This window comes from Petaurus breviceps, unplaced genomic scaffold (genome assembly GCF_028583685.1).
Source record: "Petaurus breviceps papuanus isolate PSGF00001 unplaced genomic scaffold, PetGlider_PUasm1.0 229, whole genome shotgun sequence".
NCBI classification, from domain to species: Eukaryota; Metazoa; Chordata; class Mammalia; order Diprotodontia; family Petauridae; genus Petaurus; species Petaurus breviceps.
In genome coordinates, this window is record NW_027185903.1 from 3,467,823 (window position 1) to 3,488,678 (window position 20,856).

General features: G+C 35.8%; 1 protein-coding gene across 1 annotated transcript in view; it reads left to right on the top strand.

The window, feature by feature from the left end:
* WDR36 (WD repeat domain 36) overlaps positions 1 to 20,856 on the top strand; it is a 68,117-nt gene that overhangs the window by 34,211 nt on the left and 13,050 nt on the right. Inside the window, exons 12-19 of the mRNA XM_069096100.1 lie at positions 3,688 to 3,842; positions 5,370 to 5,484; positions 6,416 to 6,581; positions 13,220 to 13,328; positions 15,062 to 15,141; positions 17,263 to 17,370; positions 18,535 to 18,632; positions 19,439 to 19,584. Of these exons, the coding sequence (XP_068952201.1) occupies positions 3,688 to 3,842; positions 5,370 to 5,484; positions 6,416 to 6,581; positions 13,220 to 13,328; positions 15,062 to 15,141; positions 17,263 to 17,370; positions 18,535 to 18,632; positions 19,439 to 19,584 (977 nt within the window). The remainder of the gene's footprint in view (positions 1 to 3,687; positions 3,843 to 5,369; positions 5,485 to 6,415; positions 6,582 to 13,219; positions 13,329 to 15,061; positions 15,142 to 17,262; positions 17,371 to 18,534; positions 18,633 to 19,438; positions 19,585 to 20,856) is intronic.

The following is a 20,856-nucleotide window of genomic DNA, read 5'->3' on the forward strand; positions in this document are numbered from 1 at the left end:
AGCATTATATCATCATATTCAGCAACTCATTTTTCTTCTTTGTAAATAGAGTAAATACGAATAAATGAAATCTATATAGAAGTCACAAGTCTTATCTAGTAGTTTCAGCCTTTTCCCTTATTTTGAGTATTACAGCAGTTACTATAGGCATCATTTTATTGATTTAATTTTATATTCCTTTTTTGTCTGCCTTATTGCACAAGGTACTGAAAGCCCTTTGATTAAGTGACCAGAAAGGGAACCAATAGAACGTAAAAGGAAGGAAAGAGAAGGTCCAGGATAATTAATATGTTTAAGTTAATTACATTGACAGCTCTGAAAATTTGCCATTATGCACCCTCCCTTTTTTTGTTTGGACCTGTGATCTCATTGATGTAAGACAAAGGTGTCAGACTCTCAAGAGGACCCCAAAACCCCTTGACTCGAGATTGCCAAACCAAATTAAAATTGTGTGTCTGTGAGTGTAAGCAAAAGAAATACAGCATAGATGATGTTAATTCTAAGTTTTCTAAAGTCAATATGCAGCCACACAGAATAGGTTCTATTTGAGCTTGACAACATCAGTAGAGGAAACTCCTGATGGAGAAATGCCCTTCACCATTGCAGAACATTTGCTATTTTGAAACTTAACAGTCTTAGAGAACTGCCTGAGATTCTGAGAGGTTAAGTGTCTTGTCCAGTCATAGCCAGTATGATTTAGTGGTAAACCTTTGTCTTGCTGACCCTGACAACAATTATCTTTCTGTTTTACCATTCTGTCTTTTATGTGTAATACTTGGGAATTTTTTTTCTTTCTCAAAAGACATTGCAGTTATAGAATTACAGTAATTGCTCATATTATGGAATTTGGTATATAGCATGGTACTTAGATTCTTTCTTCCCTGGACGATTGTCATTATAGCATTGATCTCCCCTATAAAGTAAAAGGGATCCTTAAGGGTAGCTTCATAGAAAAGGTCTACATTTTGTTTTGTCACCCAGTATACAAGTTAGTATGGATAAGTGTTTGTCAAGTATTCTGCTGTGTACTGTGAAGAATACAGAAAGGTATGAGGAATGGTTTTTCTCTATGAGTTTAACATATAATTGAGAAGGTTCATACGTGGAAAATTTAAATAAATAAATAAAAGAATTGGCCTGCAGGTAATGTCAAGTAGTAGGAAGAATGAATGCTGTGTATTCAAAGAAGGATGAAATCAATTTAGGCAGCTTAATATAAGAGGTGGAACTTGAAGAAGGTTTTGACAGATGTGTAGGATGTGACAAGAAGGGACAGATATTCTAGGAGTGGGAAACATTACAGGCAAGGATATATAATTGACATGACACAGACTGTGTATAGACCTGAAGCAGACTGGAGCCTAGGGTTTATGTAGGGGATTAGTGAGAGATAAAATTAAAATAGGTTATTGCAGGTTTATAGTGGGAGTCTAAAGTGCCTGGTCTAGGTAATGTGATGCTATTAAATAAGTATTTTAAGATTAAATGTTGGAATTAAATGTTCAAAATGTTATCATTCAGGCAGAATAACAGTGGCTTATCTAAAGGAAAACATAGTATTTTCCAGTATAATAACAATCAAGAAATTACTATTGGCCTCTGAAGTACACAGACACAGAAACTGAAATTTCTGTATTTCTTGACTTACTTAAGCAACAAGATGTCTTGTGGACTTGTTTACTGTTAAAATTGCTAAGTACAATAGGCATCAAGGATATAGAGCAGTTTCTGAGCATTAAGTTCTTCATTTTTAACTCCAAAAAAAGATTCTCTATTTGGCTATCTTTCCTACCATTGAAATCCTGTTGTGCCAAGAGAAATTTTAAAATATAAGGAATGTTGCATTATTTCTGAGTTTTCTGAAATTTAAATATAGTAAATCCAGTGAGGGAGTGTGAAGAAAAGTACAGGTTAGGTCTTTACGATAACTAAAAGGCTGTTGGAACTTTGTGTCTTTAAGGTGCTAGTTACACATTTAGGATTTCTCTTATGCCAGAACACCTGTAGAATCCTTAGTAAAATTCTTTTTCTGGTTATTGATATCTGAGACTCTCGAGTATCCTTGGTAGTAGGAGAGAGACTGTTTAAACCTATAGATCAACTGGGGCCTCAAGTCTGTTTTGAAGTTTAAATCTATCCACTTTCTCAAACAATGAACAAATAACTTAAGAAGAAGCCTAATTAATTTCACTTTTGCCTCATGTATCCATTTTTTAGTAGAATTTAAAAAACAGTGGATTTATCCGTTTTACTGGAAGAAGGAAAAGGAAAAAAGAAGTATGTAAATTCACAAATCAAATGGAAATTCCTTTAGTAATTTGAAGAATTATACAAAAATAGAATAGAAGCAGTGTTGATACAACTTAGGATCACAAAACAGCCTAGTGGAATGAGGAAAATGAGGCCCAGAAGAGTAATAAATAACAGAAGAAAGCTTTACTTCTACATCAGAATTTCTTAACCTGATTTTTAAAATATTTTGATAAATGTATTTCAATATAATTAATTTCCCTTGTAATCCTATGTATTTTTTAAATTTTAAAATATTTTACTTAAATTCTCAAAGGAGTCCAGGATGCTCAAAAAGGTTAAAAACCTCTGCCCTGCATCCTGAGGGTATTGTTTGGGAAACAAGAGAGGAGGTAAAGCCTATAACACTTTTAGTAATAGTGTAATAGTATTCTTGGGTTTTTTCCTTTTCATGGATAAAAGTTAATTGAGTCTGGGAAGGCACTTTTAAGATCTTAGCCTTTTTTGATGCCTCTGATTTTACTAATATAGATATTGATTCCCCTGATGCAGATAAGAAGTAACCTTTCCATACCTTATTATTCCTTGTGATTCTTGTTCATGTTTTCTCATACCTCTTCCATACAGGCCCTATCCAACTTGTTACAAACCTTTCATTTTATTTTTAGTATATTCTACCACAGTTTCTTGGTGATGCCATCCAAGCTATTTATCTGTTGTCTCATTCTTGATAAATCATTGGCCTAGTTCTCTTTCTGATCATAATACGTTTTGATTATTGATAACATGCTACAGCCTTGTATCTTCCATACACTTTCCCATCATTTTTGGAGATACTTGTCATTTTAATTCTTCTGACAGTGTCATTTACCTGTTTTGCAGCTATATGAAATATTGGTGTTAAAGAGTTAGAACTGTAGGTGGTCATTGGGATTATTGAACACCATGATTGTTAATGCAATCCAATACTGTCTTCTCTCTCTACCTCATCAGTCTGTAGCATTTATCCAAGATATATGCCTGTTGATAGGCTGATTTGGTGAGCTACTTGTTTAGGTACTTGTCATAATCTGAACAATATGTATGTTTCATTCACTTGACTGGATAAAAAGATCTATGCCTTTTGCACGTTTGTTGGTATTGTTTTAGTTTGTTGTTGTTTTTTTAAATCCTTATTTACCAGTGCTTAGCACAGTGTCTAGCACATGGTAGGTGCTTAATAAATATCTGTTGATCGATTGATATCCCACAAAAACACAGCCTTATCAGTACCTAGTTAGATTGAACATAGCAAATAACAAATTAGTGACTTCAGTTACTGCCTTCTGAAAAACTGATTTAAGAAACTATTACGCATGTTTTTTCACAAAGTATATATTTTTTTTCAGAAGTATTTCAAGAGATTGCATGTTGATAATGGTTTGAATTATGTTTCAGAGAATGCTCGTGAGAGTGACTGGGATGGAATCGTTGCTTGCCATCAAGGAAGATTTTCTTGTTCAACCTGGAATTATCAAAAATGTACCATGGGAGCTTATTTTCTGAAACCAGAAAATTGGAAAACAGATAAACTACATAACACAACTGCAACAGTAAGTGATCTTTTTTGCAGGGAACTTTGTCTTAGCTATTTTTATTTTTGTTGTAAGCCAGTTGAACTTTAAAGTATAAGTATCTAATAATATCTGTTGCAGTAAAACAGCTCTCCTTTTAGAAAATCATTCAATAAGTATTTATTAAATACCTCTGTTCCAGATACTGTATTAGCTGCCAAGTATACAAAAACAAAAAGTTAAGTAATCCCAACTCTTGGGTAGGAATAACATATATAAATATATGTAGAATCAATATATGCACAATAAATATAAATAAACAGTATAATTAGATAACAATTAAAATTATTTTAGGTGATATGAAGCCCCTATTAACCAAAATATTCATATCATTTGAAGTGTTTTTGTTACTTAATTTTCCAGCTACCCTAGGATAAACCAGGAAGACCTTTTCAATGGAAATTATTTTTAAACTTAAATGTATATTTTACCACCTATGTCATATTTATATATTCTACTGTGTGCCTAATTTCTTTGATTAAAGATCTCAGTGCTCAAGGGCATTATCAGCTTTCATTGGGGATAGGTGAGGTGAATTTAATTGAATTTCTATTGACAGCCAGACAGCGGGCTACTTCCATTTGACAATAAACAACAGTTATAGTAACTTTGTTAAAAGTTAGATAAATGTATTTCGATATAATTGGTTTCTTTTATAGTCCTTTATATTTTATTGATTTAAAAACATTATTCTAAGAAGGAGATCAAAGGCTTCTCCCTGTATTGTCAGAGGAGTCCAGGATCCATCAAAAGGTGATAAACCTCTGCCGTATATCCCAAGCCTGTTATACAGGAAATAAGAGGAAGGAAAGCACATAACACTTTTAGTAATGGTGTAAAAGTTTCATTTCATATGACAGAGTACGAAGGTAAGGGCAGGCAAATAGATTTGAAAATTACTTAGGAGGCACTAAATTTACTTAGGGGTGACACTAAAGACTTTTGAACAAAGGAGTAACATAGCCAGATGTATGCATAAAAATATTTGAGTTGTGTAGATAGGTGGTAAAGAATATAATGGCTTTGAGAAAAAAGAGGAAGGGGTCAGGTATGAGAGATGATGGAAAGGTAAGATGGTTAGAAGTTAGAAAATCTTTTGAGAGAGTGTCAGGAGACAATAGTAAACAGTATGAAAAACAGTATATGCCTCAAGGACAGTGGAGATTGAAAAAAGTCTATTAAATGTGGAATTAGGAAGTAATTGGTGACCTTTGATAGTAGATTCAAGGCAAAATCCAGATTGCAATGTATTGAAGGAGAGAAAAGAAGATATTTACACACACACACACACAGAGTAGGCATAGCTTTTATAAGAAGTTAATTAAAAGATGGCTCAGTTTTGGATGAGATAGATGAGAGGTTAGGTGGTTTTTTCCAGGTTCTTTGTCAGAAGGAATTCCAACCTGGGTTTTCTAACCCCCAAAGCCAGTGTCTATATTTGTTAACTTCTCAACTTAGCTGTAGCAGTAGTTGATTAACCATTTCTTTCTGTAATTTTCTCCAAAGGCTATAGATATAACTTCCTGTGGAAACTTTGCTATAATTGGTCTTTCATCAGGAAATGTTGATGTCTATAACATGCAATCTGGTATGCATCGAGGTTCATTTGGAATGGGAAAAGGTAACATCTTATTATTTTTAAAATTTTTCATTTATTTCATTTTGATATACTTTTTAAAAAACTGAAGCCGTGATAATTTGCTAAGGAATTGGTGTACTATATGAATTAAAAATGTTTGACATAGTCTAAGGTAGAAATGCTGCTTAGGGAATGTAGATTCAAATTGTTTCAAAATTGTATCCTAATTTCTAAAAGTATACTGTCAGGGCTTAGACTGAAAGCTAACTTGACTTTTCCTAAATTATAATGCTCTCCATGAGAATTTGAGTAGCATTAGAGCTATTCAAAAGTGGAATGAGTTGCTTTAGGAAATAGTGGATTTCTCCTCTCCCCCCGCCACCTCCCCAGCCAAGCTCTTAAAACAAAGGCTATATTATCATCTTTTAAGGTACCTATGGGGGAACATCTTGTCGTATATGTATTGGATTAGGTGGCCTCTGAGATTTCTTTCAACTCTTTGAGAGTCTGTAATTTTGCAATTTGGTCCTTAGGCTTGACTTGATTTTTAAATCTCTTCCAAATTTAATGTCACAGTATTCAGATTATTCAGGTGGAATGAAAGGACTAACACATTTGTAAAATTCAGATTTTGTGGAGTTCAAATTTCAGAAAATTTCTTAGTTTTCACCATAACTTCTTTTGATAATCTTTGGAATTATCTTTGTGGAATCAGTGTAAACTACTTTAATAATGAGATTCATGTCTGCTTTATTTCTTACCGAAAAGTATTTTGTCGTGATAAAAGAGCATGTGGAATAATTATTTCTGTTAACTTCATCCTCTTAAAAAAGTGGAGTTAATATTAGGTATTCAGTAATAATTTATTGAATGAAATAATGAACTTTCATGTGAAACAGCTGGTTTTTTTCTCTACACTATGTATATGTATGTATGTATGTGTATTTATTTTTCTTTTGCATTTACTTTAAAGCCCATGAAGGTGCTGTTAGAGGAGTAGCAGTAGATGGATTAAACCAGGTAACAGTTACAGCTGGAAGTGAAGGATTACTCAAATTTTGGAACTTTAAGAGTAAAATGTTAATTCACACTACAAACCTAAGTTCATCTCCTAGTATCATACTGCTGCATAGAGATAGGTAAGTCTTTTTTAACTTTCTAACTTAAATTACAAACTCTTTGAGGACAGGACTTAGTTAGATTTAACTCATGAACCAGAACCATGTGTACAAAGCAATTTAAGTATTTATGATGTTACTTATATTCCGTCCACTATTTGCATTCCGTTATATGTGCACTTCACCCCTCAGTTTATTTTAGAAGAATCTGTGAGCTCATGAGTATGAATGAAGATTACATTGTGTAATTACTCTTCATTTCTCTCTCTCTTAAAAGAAAATATATTTATGTATATGTATGTGTGTGTATATATATACACATACACACTCTCTAAAGGATTCAGTCCTCCCCATTCTCTCCTATTCAGTAAACTTCAGGGATTCTCTATTACTGCTCTGTTTGATGATTAACACCTTTCACAACCTAGTCCCAGCCTGCCTTTCCATCTTTGTTGCACATTATTCCCTTCCATACACATTGAGCTTACTGTTGCTCATACAAGTTACTCAATCACCTGCCTACATGTTTATAACCTTGCCAAAAATGCATTCTTTCCTGCTCTCTCGTTCTCAGAATTCTTATTTTACTCCAAGGATTAGGTCAGTTGTTCCGTTCCCCATGAAATTCTTTCTGTCTGGTGCTTTCCCCTCCAAATCACCTTGTATTTTTTTTTTTTTTGGATATGCCTTCATTGAGGATACACCCTTCTCATGAATCGATCTCAAAGGTTTTTTATAGATGGGGTAATATGCATATCGGTTGGTAGATCTTAGAATTCCCTCAGTCACCTTTTTTCACTATTAACAAGGTCTGAGGTTTTTTCCATGTCTTTGGTATCCCCCCTCCCCTCCCATTAGATCACTTCTATATTAGTTTCTCGATGCCTTATGTTTTATCTGATTTCTGATGATGGGGAAGGAAAAGGAAAAGGAAAAGGAAAAAGTATTTATATGGCACCTACTTTGTGCTGGACACTGTGCTAAGCACTTCTACAAATATTGTCTCATTTGATCCTCATGATAACCCTGTGAGTTAGATGCCATGATTAGCCTACTTTACAGTTGAAACTGAAGCAAATAGGGTAAATGACTTGCCTAGGGTCACACAGCCAGTAAGTGTCTAAAACTGAATTTGAACTCAGGACTCCTGACTACAGGCCTGGTGCTCCATCCACTGCACTCCTTTTTGTTCTCCTATTGAAACATAAGCTCTGGCAGGTGTCATAAAGCTAGAACATCTTTGAATATAGGCCTGTCTTGACTAAGCCATTGAAGAACAAACATAGCTCAGTTTGAAGAGGCTTATCCTACACAGGCTGGCTTCTAGATGAGTTCTTTGGCCATAATAGTCCATTAAACATAGAAATACAAAAATGACTGTCAGTCCTGTTCATAAAGTTGAGCAGTAGTGGTAGGTAGAATGACAGAAAATGGGAGGAAAGTGTGCTAACAACTAGTGGGTCTTTGTATCCCTGGAGGAACTAAGTCCTCTTAATGTTAACACAGTTATAAAGGAAACAGGGAAACATAAAGAAGTTGCAGTTAAATGTAAGGATGACTGACAGGCTTTCATTTGAGAACTGAAGGAGAGGAAGTAATTGGTTTTACCTAAATACTCCACCATTTCATAGGACATTTGGTCATGCACTTCCTTTGTAGTGCTCAGTAGAGCCAAAGGAACACTATTAGAGCTATTCATGGGTAATGCACTGTCATCTTTTACATAGCTTAAAAGGATAGAAAAAGGTAAAGAAGGTAAAAGAATTATATTAGATCTTCCAAACCATGCTTTCAGTAGTCTCCAAGTGGCAGAATTAGGGGTAATGAAATAAAATTGCAGAAAGTTCTAATTAGATTTGATGAAGAGGAAACCTTAAAAATAGAGCCGTTCAACAATGGAGTGGGCTGTTCCCAAGACCTCAGGAGAGGTGTCCAAACAAAAGTTGACTGACCACCTGTCAGATGTGTTATCGTATGTTGTCCAGGGTAGGTACAGGTAGGAATAGATGACTTCTGGGATTGCTTCCAACTTTGAGGGTATGTAATTCTGTGAAGGTGAGTGAGGTCTATAAAAAATGTTGGAAAATAAGGTTCCATATTAAGAGATTAGAGAGGCTTTTATTCAAAAATCTTATGTGTTATGTCATAAGTACTTCAAGAAGAAAGTCTAAAGGTGCTTGACATAGCAAATACCATATAGCATCACAAAAATGAAATTGTCCATATCTTAACATACTGGAAATGACTTTCTACCATTGTAGGTGTAATTTCTGAATCAGTTGTCAGACCATCAACTAATTAAAACAATATCAAATTACAAGAAAGGCTAAGGATGAGAAAAATGTGCAATTATAACAACTCTAATGACCCAATAAAAAGCTTTTGATGTTGAAAAAAAAATTTAAAAATGGATAAGAGAAATTGGTTCTTATCTCTGTTTCCTTTGGAAGTGTAGCCAATGTGAAGCATTCATATTGAGGAGGCCAAAAGGAATGGGACAATTTTAATCATCAAACATTTAATTTCTTTGCCAAGTAGAGAAACATGGCATTCAAAGGATAAATAAGCTTAAAATACAAAATGATGTGGAAAATTTTAAAGATGGTGAAGATTGTGAGCAGCTGTACCTCCCAAATATCAAATGGTAAATTCTGTAGTAAATTTAACTGGTGTAAGTGATAGATTAGACCCAATTAAATCAATCGTCTTACAATCAGCATTAGATAAAAATGAAGCCAGACCAACAAAAAAGATGAAAAATGGAATAGACTTCTACAGTTAGCCTTTTTCATCACATATAACAGTGCTACTGCATTTGGAACCTAACACCTTAGCTCATATAATGAGTTAAAAAAAATTGAACTTAAAGACAGTTGGACTGTGTCAGACACAGAAGAAATCTGTGTCAGTTTTTAAAGCATTGAGGGATCGATTTTTTTTAAAGATTTGATATAAACAAGGATTTATATAAGTGTAAATCTATATAAACAAATAAAGGGCCTATTATGTACTGAGGCACTGTGTTAGGTGCTGGATAGGAAAAAAGCTAACAATAACAGATGAAAATCCCTTTTCTCAAGGAGCTTACATTCTAAAGAAAAAAGATAATAAATGATTTGGAGAAATCATAGTATTATTACCCAGAAAAGTGATCAAGAGAGGGTTGACCTGTATGCTGAATTTCTCATCTCTGAATTCTTTGTTTAAAGGATCTATTAAGGATATCTTTGAAAATATGAGGAAAGGAGGAAATATGCTTTGGGGGGAAGTGAGAATGATAGATTTGAGTTCATTTTATATAGATCCATTCAGAGCACTTCCTTCTCTTCCTTTTCTTGAGTATCATGACCACCAACTTTCTCTTTCAACTGTCATCAGATATACATTCTGTTAAAAGTGGAGGAAGAATCAAAATACTACCATGAATCCTCAAGGGCTTTTGACTTTTGCAAACAATTTTCTACATCATACCACATCTTCATAGTTATATAACTGAGTGGAAAATGTAGCAAAGACAGCATCCCACTAATTTATTTTTTGTAAATTCTAAAAAAAAAGAGCAAAATCAATATCATCCAGAGGAAGTTATACAAGATTCTTTGATAGATAAACCACAGAGCTAACATTACTCATTAAGAACTTACTATGTGCCAGATACTGATTTCAGGTTGTTGATTGTATCAAATCCCAGAACACTAACGACCCACCACAACTCCTCACCTCCCCTTAACAAGATCTTTGACCCTCAAAAAAAACCAACAAACTTAAGCCTGACTGTCCATGTAGGAAAAAGTAAATGAAGAGTCTTATTGTCCAGGTGTTGTTGATTTAGTTTGTCAGTGTGATGTGTGTATCTGTATCTTGGAAAGGTATGGACATAATAACAAGCTGTGCCCAGAATTGAATTTGAGAGGAATTTAGGGTGAATTCCATTAGGAAAATTATGCAGCACTCTCAATAATCCCAAATATCTCAAGGACACAAAAACCCATTTTTTAGACATCTGTATTTGCCTATTGATGTTACATCCTGGGACCACCAAAATCCCTAGAGAATCCAAATTTTAAAACACCCAATAGTCAAGAGAGAGTTGTAGTAGTCATAAGTAGGCTGCTGCAAGAATTGGTGTCCAAAAAATGTACGATTGAGAATTGGCCAGTCATGTAGCAAGAGCAAGGAGTCCTGAGTGATATGCCCAGAGATCCATGCAACAGTAAAAGACCAGGAATAAGGACTTCAAGACATTGGAGAGATATCTTCCCTTTATCTTATAGAATGAAAGGGCATTTTTGGACTTAGCCAGTCATGAAGTTATAGAGAATCAATTAAGGGAGAATTCTACATTGATGATTTGAAGATCTTTGAGGTTCTATACATAAAGAAATACATATGTGGGTGGATACTGAGTAATTCATCAGACTGTTCATATGTCATTTGTTTCATTTTTCTACTTGTTTTTTCCGTTATTGTAACTTTTTTTTTTGCATAATTGGTAAGTTCATTGTTCTTTATGTAATGTTCCTGCAAAAATCTGTAATTTGCTTATATTCTCTCTACTACCGTGTTTCCCTGATAATAAGGCACTGTCTTATTAATTTTTTGGACAGAAAAAACACCAGAGGGCTTATTTTCAGGGGAGGGCTTATTTTAATGAACATTGACAGCAATTTTAATAAACAGGTAAATGTGAACAAAAAAATGTACCTTTATTCAATAATGATCATGTCATCTTCTTCAACAACATCGTCATCAGTGTCTATACCCTGAATTCCATCCTGGATGTCTTGCGCCTCCATTTCCTTCAGAAGAAGTGGACCCAATCTGTCATGTCCAGCAATATAGCTCTCTTTAAATAAATATGTCTTGTCCAGGTAACCTGCTCGTAGTGCCTTGGTGACACAGCTGTCAGTAATTTTATCCCATGACTTCTTCACCCAAGTCACGACTTCTTGCAGACAGGGCTTCACAAAGTTTCCACACTGATTTCTTTCCATTCTATTTTCAATGTAGTCATTGACTTCCATGCGCAAATGGTCCTTGAATTGCTTGTTTATTGCAATATCAAGGGTCTGGAGATAGGCAGTCATTCCTGCAGGAATCATTACTTGATCTATTCTTCTCTCTGCAAGGAAGTTCTTCATTTCTTTAGCGCGGTGAGTGCTGGCTGAATCCCAGACTATCAGACCTCTTTGGTTACCTCGCATAACAAGTGGCAGCATTAAATCAACCCACTTTCTTATAACGGCTTGTGTACACCAGGCTTTTTCGGTTTCAAGAACGTAAATGCCAGATACACGTTCAATCTTATCTTTCTTGCCCTTACTGATGATTAGAGGTGTGGCTTTCTTTCCATCCAAACGAATTGCCAAAACACAGGTGACCCGTGCACTTTCATAATGGTAGCCAGTGGTGGGAATGTAGATTGACATTGCACCCCTGTGATGAATTGTTGTTTGAGATCCTTGTCCCATAAACACTGCAGTTTCATCCATAGCAATCATATTGCAGGTTTGGTACTTGGAAATGTCGATCCTATCAATAAAGGACTTGAATGCAAGTGCATGTTTAATAACTTCAGCATCTTCCAGCTTAAACAGTATTGTTGATCTTCTTAGGGGCAGTTCATACCGTTGAAGGAAACCGTCCAACCAGTGTTGTGATGCTTTGAATCCTTCTGAGACCATTTCAAACTCTGGTGCCATTGAAAGGGCAAATGCTTGAATATCAGCCCTGCGCACAACCAAGGCCTTTGCTCTCCTGTCAGCAGTCCATTCACCAATGAGGATCTCCAAGTCAGGATATAAGGGCTGCCGACCCGATCCAGACCTGCGCTTTTTCCCTTTTCCCTCATCCACCTGTTGATTGAGGTTATTATAATCTGCTCTCCATTTTCTGACCATTCGAAGATCCAAAAGTTTTTCTTTACAGAAAACTGCAAGATTCTTGCCATGTGACTCCTCTACAGTTGCTTTCTTATACTCAACAGTATAGCTCTTCTTTTTTGTACTCATGTCTGGGGGTCAAAACAGACAGAATAATAAAATTATGACCACCAGTCCTTCTTTTCACTCCATCATGCCCCCTGAGTTCTTCTTTTTTCCTCCATCATGCCCTTTTTATCCTCCATCATGCCCCCTCACTCCCGCTTACATACCGGATTTTTATGTTGTCCTGCCTCAGCTCTCCTCTGCGGCACTGCTCTCAATGGCGCCAGCAAGCAAATCACTGGGGAAGAACAGGATGACGCGCTCACTGCTGCAGCTCTGATTGGATGCAGCTCGGAGCGCGGCGTGCGTTTCACGGGGGGGGGATGGTGCATACAGAGGGTACCGTAATGTAGCGTGTAGCGCAGGGGATCACCTTCACTACAGTAGCAATCTCAATAGGGCTTATTTTCGGGGGAGGGCTTATTTTAGCGGAATCTTACACAGTAAGGGGAGGGCTTATTTTCGGAATAGGTCTTATCGGGGAAACACGGTAGTAGAATCCTAGATTTGTCTTAAATTTAGTATTACTGCTATAGATAATAGAACATTTTATTTGATTCTTACTAATGTAAAATTTAGTAGTAGAAAATAGTCTTTATTGTGTGTGTCTCTGTGATTTGTGTGTGTCTGAATTTTTAAAATTTCTTATAAGTTATATACTTCTTTTGTCAGTGGCATTCTGGGAATTGCCTCAGATGACTTCAGTCTAAGCATTGTAGACATAGAAACCAGAAGGACGGTCAGAGAATTTTTTGGACACCAAGGCCAGATAAATGACATGGTAACATTGATGGAACAAAAGTCACTTTTAATAAACTTTTAGTTTTCTTTTAAAAGTGGAATATCTTAAAAAGTATTCAAGTTTGGTTAAAATTATAGAAAGAACATAGAAATTTATACTGACCAAAAAACTAAGATGGGTTGTTTTCCAAGGGGGAAAATATTCCAAATAAAAATTTTTTGTTATTTTGGGCAAGTTTAAAGCAAAAAAAAAAAGTCATGCTTTTGTTTCTTTAAGGAATTGGTGTTCTTCATTTTTAACATTGGGAAATCCAAGATTAATTTTTTTTCTAAAATTTTTAAGGAAAACTAAAATTTGCTTGTGGAACAAAATACACATGTTGATGTACAAATACTCCACCCCACCTTCCCCTACCCTCCCTGAAATTTAGCATAAAAATATTGTTGGTAACTTTGAAGCTGCATCTATTCTGGATATGTCTATAACAATACCATTATGTTGAGTACAGTTATTTATACTTTTTCAGAGCCCTTGTACATCTTTTAGGTCTGTTTTACAGGAGTCTGTGGAGTTTTTGACCTCCAGCCTCTTAACAGGTTTACTCTTGATCTGGGCAGACAGGGAAGACAGAAAGACAGCTTCAGAGGGGTTAATAATGTTATTTTATTCTAGTCTAGCCTTCTCAAGAGGGGTTAATATTGGGAACACCAACTCCTACAACATTCCCTAATCACCTTTCTCACAGGGACAAGCATCTCAGTGGGGGGTCAGTTGAGACAGACACAGCATTCCAGCTTGTGCACTTCCCTAAATTCCCTCAAACCTCAATGGGGGCTGGTTGAGGCACACACAGCATTACACTGTCATAGTCCCCTATAGGTTCCCCACTCACTGACCAGCGCCACTTGATTTATAGTACAACAGACAAAGAAGGCTTATTGTCAGCAACAGCCTTGCTGTTTAACTTTTACAATATCGTCATTTAGCAAAAGCATAGTAAAAATCAAATTATGTCCCCCCATATCTCACTGCGCAACCGTGGTGGAGATGTTAACAAGTTATGAACCTGGGAATTATTATCTAACACCTGGAAACCAGACATTGCTATGGCCATGGAGCCTGGGAAACTAAATTCTAAGAAAGAATAACAAAGGCCTCTTTACATACAAGGTCATATACCATAGACTTAGAGCAAGAAGGGACCACAGTTCATTTGGTCCAACCTCCTCTATCAAGACCTTTCTAACCACTCCCCCCCACTTCGCCACCTTGTATTTATTTTGTGTATGTATGCATAGACTTTCTCTCTTAGAATTTGTTGTTGGTATAGTTCAGTCATTTCTGATTCTTCATGATGCCATTTTGGTTTTTTTTTTTTTTGTTGGCAAAGATACTGGAGTGGTTTGCCAGTTCCTTCTCCAGCTCATTTTACAGCTGAGGAGCTGAAGCAAACAGTTAAATGACTTGCCAGGGGTCACACAACTAGTAAATGTGAGTCCAGATTTGAACTCAGGAAGATGAGTCTTCCTAATTCCAAACCCAGTACTCTGTCTACCATGCCAGGGCACCTTCTAGAGTATAGATTCCTTGAAGGTGGAAACTTTCATTTTTGTCTTTTTATTTCTTAGGCCTGGTATAATAGTCTCCAGTACATAGAACTATAGTGGGTGCTTAATAAATATTTGGTGATTAATTGAATTCTTAATCAAATCTGTTGTCTTTTGGACTGCTTAGAATTTATAAAATGAGCATTTTATTAATTTTGTTTAAAGGCTTTCAGTCCTGATGGTCGTTGGTTAATAAGTGGTTCAATGGATTGTTCAATTAGGATTTGGGACCTTCCATCTGGGTGGTAAGTAAATTTGTAATAGACTTCTTATCTTTGTATGAATCCTCTTTGTCTGTGTATTAAGCCACTGTGGATAGAGTCTTTGCTTTTGACCCTGGAGTTAAATATTTAATCGCTATCTCAGAAAGGTTAATGAAGAATTGTATATGACTTTCAAATCATTACTTAGGGAGAATTCCACTACTGGAGTATAAACCTGAGCATAGGGTAGGAAAGTAGATAAAGGATTGCTTTCAATATAACTAAAGAAGGAAAAGAAAAGGTAGGAATGTTAGGTAGGAGATGATAGCTTTTATCATTTACCATATTCCCAAGTTGAACCCTGTCCACCTTGGCCTCCTTCTTCCATTTTAGGAGGGGGTTGAAGGATGGGATTTTAAGGATGGGATTGTACCTAGAAGCAGTTTGACCTTTAGAAAGGAAAACCCCAGTTTTCTTGTGATTTTGTTAAACACAGAAATAATGCAGTTCATTTGATAATATCATGATGAGACACACTTTCTATCACACATGCTGAGTTTGAAAGCTACTACCAAGAAAAAGCATTTTTTAAAGGAGTTAAACCCTAATTAATTATGGAATTTTGTTCACAACTGGAAACTACTTACTTTCCAGGCTTTAAAAGAGCCCTAATGAGAATGCTGGGCCTGGAGTCAGAAAGACTCTTCTTCTGGCTTCAGTACAATCACTGGTTGTGTGACTCTGTGCGAGTCACTTAACCCTGTTTGCCTCAGTTTCCTCATCTGTAAAATGAACTGGGGAAGGAAATGACAAACTACTCGAGTATCTTTGCTAAGAAAACTCCAAGGGGTCACAAGAGTCAGAAGCAACTGAAACAGTCAAGCAACAGCAACAACAGCGTTCTCTTACTGAATGAGTATTGGTCATCTCCTATTGCCTGGACACTGTGCTGTGAAGTAGAAGTGATTTGAATTGATTTTCTGCCTGGTTTGTTTCAGTTGCTATGATGTTGGCTATTTAAATTAGATAATGAGAAATCCTCACATATTATCTGCTGAATCTTTAATACACAAAATAGTGAAGTTTTATTTGGGACAGTTTGAATATGTAAAACAGATCTACAAAATTGTGATTTAGCTTTTTTTTGTCCAGTTTTAACATGATAAGGATGGGATCACAGCATTCGGATCTGACAGTTTTTCAACTCCCATTACCTTTCCTTAAGTAGGTACCCCTACAGGACCAGAAAATCTTCCTTCAAATAACTTTTAAAACTCCATTTGCTGTGTTAGAGAAAACAAATATTGGTATTAAAATTTTAAGAAATTTACCATATAATTGTTTATGGACTGGTTCTGCCTAATTTGCCTGTTACATCCAATATAGAGGCATCATTGTATAGATAGAGAGCTAGGCTATTTTGCAAGAAGACTTGGGTTCAGATCCTTCTATTGACTGTATAACCCTGGGCCACCTGCTTAATATCTCAGTGCTTCTCATAACTCTAAGAAAATAAGCTGTCGAATAGTTGTATAGGCAGCTAAGCAGTGTAAGAGGAAAATGTGCTGTTCTTGGAGTCAGGAAGATGTGACTTCAAATTCTGCCTCCTAAGAGGCTTCTCCTCTCTAAGCAGAGGGAAGGAGGGAACCCAGGGGCAGAGGGTGCTAAGAAGGTATCATTTTCAGAATTAATTTCATCCTTGTAGAATGATGAGTTTCTAGAGATCATGAAATCCAGGAGTGGGGATGGGTGTTCAATCTAGGTGGGAAATGATGAGGTGAGCTCTCTGGTTAAATGGTAGAGGATTAGGGAGGAGCTCTCCAATGTCTGACATAGTCTCTTTTGTATTAGAAAATTGTATCCCTGTATTCATACCCCTTGTCTGGTTACTTTTAATTAAATTAGTAACTTGGCCTCCTAGAGATGAGAACTAAAGATTTTCATGTAAATTAAGATGGTTGTGTTGATAATGATCAGTGTCACCAAGTGGCCCAGAGTGATTTCTGAGGTCTCTTCTATCCTCTGTCCCTCGATTAAGCAAAACCCAAGAGGAAATTATATCCATTATGGTGAAATGTAATGTAAATAGGATAAAAAATAGATGCTAGATAAAAGTTCTGCTTTTTCTTCCCCTTAAAGAATTTTTTTTTTTCTCCCTACTAGCCTTATAGACTGTTTCTTAGTGGATTCAGCACCTCTCAGTCTTACTATGTCTCCCACTGGAGACTTTCTGGCCACTTCCCATGTGGATAATCTTGGAATTTATCTGTGGTAAGTACTTCATATTTTTTTCCACCAAAAAATACAGTTACTCAAATTGTTTTAATAGTTTTCACATCTCTCAAGTGGAAGTGCCTGATATTTTCATACTTTAATGAAGAAAAACATTGAAAATGACTTCAAGATTGCTAGTAAAATACCATTAATGCATTTCGTAAGGTTTGTTTTGTAAAAGAGTCATTATCTTATTTTATTCTCTACAACACAGTTGTCCTAGAAGATTTTTATTCTAGCCCAGTATTGTTCTCCTATGAGCCTTTGAAATCTTGACTTGCCTTGCATTATAGATGTGGTCCTTTTAAAAAAAAACAAAACTCCATTACTGAATTACAGGAGAGAAATAATCTTCGGGGGCGGCCAGGTAGCACAGCGAGTAAGAGTACCGGCCCCAGTGTTGAGAAGACCTGGAGATTGAATCCCGGGCTCAGACACTTAGCATCCACCCAGAAACACCTGGCTGTGTAACCTTGAGCAAGTTACTTAACCCCAATTGCTTAGGGGCGGCCAGGTGGCTCAGCAAGTAAGAGCACCGGCTCCAGTGTCAGGATGACCTGGATCAAATCCGGGCTCAGATACTCAGCACCACACCCAGAAATAATAACTGGCTGTGTAACCTTGAGCAAGTTACTTAACCCCAATTGCTTTAAAAAAAAAAATGAATCTTCATTCCTTTGCCAAAGAATTGCTAAAACTAGGCTTATCCACTCAGCTTTTTAAATCTTAGTCCAATATTTGGTGTTTTAAATAGGCTTTGTACAACTGTGCCCAACGTTAATAATTCCAGTTATGTGGAAAAAAGTATTTACCCCTCCCAAAAAAGATTTACCTGAAAGATTACACTTTAAAAAATGATTTGTCACAGTGTTCCTTTAAATAACATGCATCCTCACTGCATAGGATTATATTAACAAGAGCTTTATTAGAGGGTTTTTTTTTAAAACTTTGACTTTTCCAAGTGTTGAATTAAAGCAAAGTATACAGTATATTATATTTTCAAGTGAATAATCTAAATATCTTAATATTTCTTAATTACTGTATAATCTGAATCTGTAGCCATAGTATTAGAATATAGGAATGTGCCATTTAGAAGTTACTCTGAACACACTGTTTCTGTGAACTTTTAAAATATTAATTTGTGTTGTTTTGAATTCTTAGGTCTAACATTTCCCTATATTCACTTGTTTCATTACGGCCACTTTCAGCAGATTATGTTCCTTCTGTTGTAATGCTTCCTGGTATCTGCCACAGCCAAGGTAATCATACACAAGATATAAGATACTTTTTTGGGAGGGGAAGATAGTTAATATAATGATAAGGTAACTCTTGTTAAACATGCAATTTAGTATATGGGATAACTGACCTTATTTGACCTTAATGTTAAGAAGGTATTAACTTGTGAAAGCAATTTTTTTTTTTTTTTACAAATTTAGGAGGGCAGATTTGAGTGTGCCTTCTCATGCAACATCATTGTATTGAAAAATCAGGGGATATTAAAAACCTATTTTATTTGAATGTTTACAGTTGTTTGGTGCCCTGAAAGTCAGGAATATGGTAGAGTTTCATTGTTAATTAGGTTTGAGCAAAGGATAATGCTGTCTTGACTGTACTGAAATAAAAGCAAGTAGATAAAGGAAGAGGTTTTGATTTTCCTTTCATCCTTTTTCTCTTTGTAAATAGATTTAATTGAAAAACAGATTAAGGAGGTTAATAGGAGAGATAAGTAGAGAGATTAGAGTAAAGATTTGAGAAGGTGAGAAGATGGTAACTTGGATATAGAAAGGAGAAAATGTTTACATATATTTGGGAAGGGGATGGGAAGCAAAATAGGACATATAAGGCATTCAAGGGCTTCAATAATAGAAAAATAATTGATATATAGACATATTTCAACCAATTACCAAAAAAAAGTATATATACCAAGTTATCATGTTATAGTTAAATGATTTCAAACTTAACATTTTTAAGCATAGTTTAAAAGGACTTAAGTTGACTATATATTTTAATTAATTGTGTTGTATATCTCCATACATTTGTTTTACTGACAATTCTGTCTTTAAAGAAGTGGAACTCTCAGAAGAAATTGAAGGACCAAATGATGAAATGATAGATTATGACTCCCCAGAACAGCTCAATGAGCAGCTATTGACTCTGTCACTACTACCTGAATCAAGGTGGAAAAACCTTCTCAATCTTGCAGTTATTAAGGTAAAGGTGGGAGTAAGAAGATATGGAAAGATAAAAATCACATCATAAAAACAGTCTTATGAGACTGAAACTATGCTCATTGATGTTTCTAATCCTAATTTTAGGTTCTTTAATGATCTAATCCTAAAACCAGCACTGTCGAGTATTGGGTCATAATAACTTATTGTTGCTTTTGTACAAATGAATCCAATAAAGAAGATTATTTTATTCATTTTGGAAGGTTAATGTTCTATAACAAAAAGTAGCTCTCTGTGGTACTTGTACAACTGAGAGGTGAGAACTAAAGAATTTTCACAGATCTGCCATCAAGCATAAGTTTCCCTTCTTTCCCCAACCTGTTTTTTATTGTCAACAAACATTTACTTTGGTGTCTTCTCAAAACATTGCTCTAACATATCTCTATTTCTTAACATCTTCTATGTACAATAGTACTTTTTACACCACCTACAGGAAGTGTTATACACAAAAAGTTTCAGTGGAGGAAGACTATAGTTCACGTTCATGTCATGTTCATGATACAAGCACTATTTTTACCTATGGTATTCAAAAAACTTGTTTATGATTAGGTAATTTACCCAGAGGCTGAATCATTTATTCATTAATTATTTATTTATTATAAACTTTCTTTTCTTTTTTTTTTTTTGGCCTTTTTTTGGAAGGGCAATTGGGATTAAGTGACTTGCCCAAGGTCACACGGCTATTTTTTGTGTGTTAAGTGTCTGAAGCCGGATCTGAACCCAGGTCCTCCTGACTCCAGGGCCGGTGCTCTATTCACTGCGCCACCTAGCCGCCCCTATATTAACTTTCAACTTCTTATATCAGAAGTGTATGATTGCTAGCATTATATTCAGAGCATCTTTTTTTTTTTTTTTTAAAGCAATCGGGGTTAAGTAACTTGCTCAAGGTTACACGGCTAGTTATTTCTGGGTGTGGTGCTAAGTATCCAAGCCCGGATTTGATCCCCAGGTCATCCCGACACAGGAGCTAGTGCTCTTACTCGCTGTGCTACCTGGCCGCCCCCAGAGAATCTTAGAAATGGAAGAAATCGGGGCGGCTAGGTGGTGCAGTGAGTAAAGCACCAGCCCTGGAGTCGGGAGGACCCGAGTTCGGTTTCAGCCTGAGACACTCAACACCCACACAAAAATACTAGCCGTGTAACCTTGGGCAAGTTACTTAACCCCAATTGCCCTCCAAAAGGCAAGAAAAAAAAGAAATGGAAGAAATCTTACTGGTTATCTTGACCCATTTTCCTACCTAATGAGAAAATAGTTT